Source organism: Penaeus chinensis, chromosome 31, assembly GCF_019202785.1.
Source record: "Penaeus chinensis breed Huanghai No. 1 chromosome 31, ASM1920278v2, whole genome shotgun sequence".
NCBI lineage: Eukaryota > Metazoa > Arthropoda > Malacostraca > Decapoda > Penaeidae > Penaeus > Penaeus chinensis.
Window position 1 is genome coordinate 22,047,703 of NC_061849.1, and position 4,883 is coordinate 22,052,585.

A 4,883-nucleotide genomic window follows, 5' to 3' on the forward strand; every position below is an offset into this window, starting at 1 on the left:
GCGTCGAAGGGCGGCGTGTCCGCGACCCGCAGGACATCCACCGTCTTGTAGACCGGGTACAAGCCGCCTTTGTTCGTTCTCTGATTGACCCCGTGGAGGAAGCCGTCGTGGAAGTTGCGGTGGCTGCTGTAGTACCTCAGGACCTCCCTCACGCGGTCTCCCTTCTGCAGCTCGAGCTCGCCTTCTCTGAGGGGGCGGGAGGAGAGGAAAAGGAAGAGGGTCAGATGGGGGAGGTTCTTCTGCTAGGGAAGAGGGGGGAGACGGGGACGTTTTTTAAGGGGGAAGGTAAGAGGAGGGGGAGGGGAAGAGGGAGATAAGTTTTTTTTTGAGTGGTGTTCCAAGAGAGGTCAGATGGAAAGTGATTTTTTTTCTCTCTCTCTCCCTCTTCTTCTTCTTTAAAGACGGTTACCATTCTTTTTCCATTGCCTATTCTATGACTTTTTAACAAATTAGTCTAACGTGATAAATAAATCTGAATTCCACAAAAATGCAGGAAGCCTTATTAAGGACGCCACAAAAGGCAATTGGCCGAGAGAAAGGATGAGAGACTGAGGAAAAATGACACCGAGATAGGAGAGCGAGATCGTAAGCGAAAAAAGACAGACAGACAGACAGGAGAACCGACCTGCGAGGCGTGTGGGGGTACCTCGCCTCCACCTCGTGTTTGCTCTGGAAGTGGAACCAATAAGGCGCATCGACGGAGAAGACCTTCCTGGAGGCGTCCGGGTGGAGGGTCTGCATGAGCTCGTAGGCCAGTCGGCATATCTGCCCGGGGTGGGATGACGACGACAATGATAATAGTGAGGACGATATTGATAGAGATGATGATGCTTCTACTACTACTACTACTTCTTCTACTACTACTAAGCATAATAATGATAATGATAGTAATAATAACAATAATAATAATAATAATAATAGGAATAATAGTAATAATAATAATAATGAAAATAGTAGTAATAATGATAATAACAATTATTATTATCATTATCATTATTATTACTATTATTATTATTATTATCATTATGATAATGGTAATGGTAGTAATAGTGATAATGATGATTATGATAGTGATGATGACGATGGTGATGACAATGATTGAATTCTTGGTCGGAATATAGCGTATCCCCCTGACGTGAATATCTCTTAGTAGTTAGGTTAGACAAATTGTCCTTGTTTCTTGTGTGCGAGCGAGATAACAGGGTCAGGAACCTCGGTCTAATTAAGGAAACATATATAGTTACATCACTGGCAAATCCAGACCAAAACAACAATAAAAATAGGGGGTTCTTTTGCCCCAAATCTTGGCCTGGTGAAGTAATTCGTCGATAACAGCAGTAACTACTAACAGAAAGGAACGGGAAGGTTATAAGGTAATCTGGAACACTCACATTGGACGACATGCCGCACACGAGGAAATCTGAGCGAGAGAGGAAGTAAATATCAGCCATGAAATTCTTGACGTTGGCCTCGCTCCTCCTCTGGCTCAAACTAGCGGTGGCGATGCTCTCCTTGTTGTACAGAAAGGTGTGGTTGGAGAATCTGAAGTCAGGTTAGAGGTTTGTGGTTTAAACGTTGTGTGCGCGCGTGTGTGTACAGGGGTGTCTATACGCCCCCCTTCTCTCTCTCTCTCTCCTCTCTCCTCTCTCTCTCTCTGTCTCTCTGTCTCTCTCTCTCTCTCTCTCTTCTCTCTCTCTCTCCCTCTCTTTATATATATATATATATATATATATATATACACACATTCACTGTGTGAATGGGAAAATACAGCAAACACCTTCCTTGACAAGGACTCGAACCCGCTCTGCACAGGAAAGAACACGTAGACATTTTTTACCCCCCACCATCGGTATAAGAACTAAATCATGCATTAGCCGATAGAAGCGCAACTAGCCTCATCATGACATTATTGGCGCTACGATCCTCCTAGCGGAGGATCGTAGTAGCAATGTTATTGTACTTGGCGCGAGTTATGGGGGCAGAAATTTTTATGGGCAATTCTTGTGAAACTCTTTAATAACTGCATAACGCATGAGTGGTGTGCAACTCTATTTCTGATAAGATGAAACTGTAACTGAGTGAGTACCCTGCGCGCCATTATATTAATTGGTTTCAAATATTCTTTAGTCATACTGGGTCCCCAAGGTGTGCGGAAGGGGTAGTTAACATTTCAGGGGAAAGATGGCATGGGTCTGTGTGTCAGGCCGCCTGTCTGGGAGGGGGAGGGGGTGTAACGCCAAGCTCTATATATAAGTATATGGAAGTATACGTAAAATATTCATCTATACCAATACACCACCCAGGGCGAAGTTGACTCATCAGTGAGGCCGTACCCACTCTAGCAGCTGTCCCATCTTGCAGTGGCCTACCTCTTGTCTTTATGCATAGCCTCCTGCGCAAAGCCCCACCAGAGCCCGGCGGCAATGTTTAGGAGCCTATCTATCTATATAGTCGTTGGTTAACTGCCATCTTATCTTTACCTACCTATCTTGCCAAACCTCGCCTTGGCCATCCCCTTGTACGTAGAGAAGATTTTTGATGTCAAATTCTGAAAATTTCAATTAAATTGAAGGCTTCCTTTGCAGTACTGACGTATTTAGGCGGAGGTTCAGCTGCGGCGGCTACGCTGACATGCATGGAGTATTGTCTGACAGATTCCCGCTTCACCCCAATGACATTAACATTGGTACTACGATCATCCGCTAGGAGTCGCACCAATCTTCCACCTCTTTCTAACACCTTCTACGTCCTTCTTCCACCTCATTCTTCCATCTCTTTCTTCCACGTCATTCTTACCCCTCTTTCTAACAGCTCATTTTTCCACCTCCTTCTTCCACCTCATTCTAACACCTCATTCTTCCATCTCTTTCTTCCACGTCATTCTTACCCCTCTTTCTAACAGCTCATTTTTCCACCTCATTCTAACACCTCATTCTTCCATCTCTTTCTTCCACGTCATTCTTACCCCTCTTTCTAACAGCTCATTTTTCCACCTCCTTCTTCCACCTCATTCAAACACCTCATTCTTCCATCTCTTTCTTCCACGTCATTTTTACCCCTCTTTCTAACAGCTCATTTTCCCACCTTCTTCCACCTCACACACAAACATCCTCGAACTCCGAAAGCGGCTCCTATGCGCACTAACTTCTTCGCTTCCGTGAGGACTTGCGGGTCGTCTGTGGCCAGATAGATTCTACGAGTCGTCACCTTCGTCCCTCGAAACTCCAGGTCGTCGAAAAAGTCGTCCACGGCCTGCATGTATTCATTCAGTCCTATGAGTCTGGAGTCGTGACGCAGCTTGTCTGTTCTTCTGACTTGCACTCTGAGGGAATAATAGCGACGGCGAAACTGGTGAATGGGATGATGTAATAATTGCAGTCATAACGAGACCCACAAGACTATATCTATTTCTGTAAATAATAATAATGATAATTAAGAAAATCGGAGTCACGGTAGTAGTTATACGGATAAGGATGTTAATAGCAGTATAATGACAGCATTTTACGAATGTAATGATAACGGTAATAATATTAGTCCTATGATTATATTAGCAAGACTGATGGCAATATTAATCATGGAAAACATGATGATAGTGCGGTGGGAACGACAACAGACGTGAACAATCAACATCACAGTAATCACAGGAGTCATAAATAAGAGTAAAAATAAGTCATGATCATGAAATGATAACCATAAAACTAACAGCAGCAACAACAATAATCACAAACAATAATGACGATAGTTTACCCCCCCCCCCCGAAAAAAAAAAAAAAAAAAAAAACAGGCACTACAAGCATGTTATAGGAAAGAAAACCCGCAGATCAACTCACCCAACAATAGGACCCTTGAAGCCTAGACGATCACTAAGCTTCTCAACATACTCCTGGAATCCCTGGGTCATTCTCAGGGCATACTTAAAGAACTGTCCCATCCACCAGGCGAAAGGGTCGCCGTGGACTTCAGTGAGGCGCCAAGCTCTATATATAAGTATATATATATATAAATATATATATATACACACACACATTACACACACACACACAGATATATGTATATGTATATATGCATAGGTATGTATATATATATATATGCACACACACACACACAGATATATGTATATATATATATATATGTGTGTGTGTATATATATTTATATTATATATATATATGCACACACACACACCACACATTATGTATATGGCTGGTTTAGTGCTGGCCCTCGGTTCATACTACCCGGGAGTGGACCTAGGTTCGAGAGGCCTGGTCAGGGAGGATTGTTATATGTCTATATCATTGTGGAAATGCATTATTCCACCTTTCATATTATATATATTACACACCTCAGTAAATCTGACTTCGGTTTCGATTTCTTAAATCAATTTCACTGGTGCCCAAAGGCGAAGGTGCTTCATTTACTCGTGTATGAGTAGAAAGGTAATGTATATGGAGCTAGTTTGATCCTTGTTGCACACTCCTTTAGAGGGTCGCGTGGATGGCTGGTTTAGTTTTGACCCCTCCGGTTTATACCGGAGTGCCTAGGTTCCTAGTCAGAGGGATTGTTATATATTATAATAAATATATATACTATATATATATATATTTGATTTATATTTGTTATGATATATATATGTATATACATGATTTATATGTATATATTATGATAATGTCGAATTATATGATATATATGTATATATATCATATATATACTTATATATATTATATTCATATATATTAATATATTATATATTTATATATATATATTGTATATTATATGATATATATGTACCTTAATTAATTTTTGATATATATATGTTTATATATGAACATATTTACATATATATATGTATAAATATATGAATATATTTACATACATATATATGTAT

The 4,883-nt window shown here is 40.9% G+C and overlaps 1 protein-coding gene across 1 annotated transcript in view; it reads right to left on the minus strand.

The window, feature by feature from the left end:
* Window positions 1-3,965, minus strand: part of LOC125041793 (alpha-(1,6)-fucosyltransferase-like) — a 4,097-nt gene extending 132 nt beyond the window's left edge. The window contains exons 1-5 of the mRNA XM_047637095.1: window positions 3,831-3,965; window positions 3,146-3,322; window positions 1,392-1,542; window positions 626-765; window positions 1-186 (exon numbers count right to left, since the gene is read on the minus strand). The exon at window positions 1-186 is cut by the window's left edge and continues 132 nt beyond it. Of these exons, the coding sequence (XP_047493051.1) occupies window positions 1-186; window positions 626-765; window positions 1,392-1,542; window positions 3,146-3,322; window positions 3,831-3,931 (755 nt within the window). The 5' untranslated portion in view covers window positions 3,932-3,965. The remainder of the gene's footprint in view (window positions 187-625; window positions 766-1,391; window positions 1,543-3,145; window positions 3,323-3,830) is intronic.
* Between the last annotated feature and the right edge of the window lie 918 nt (window positions 3,966-4,883).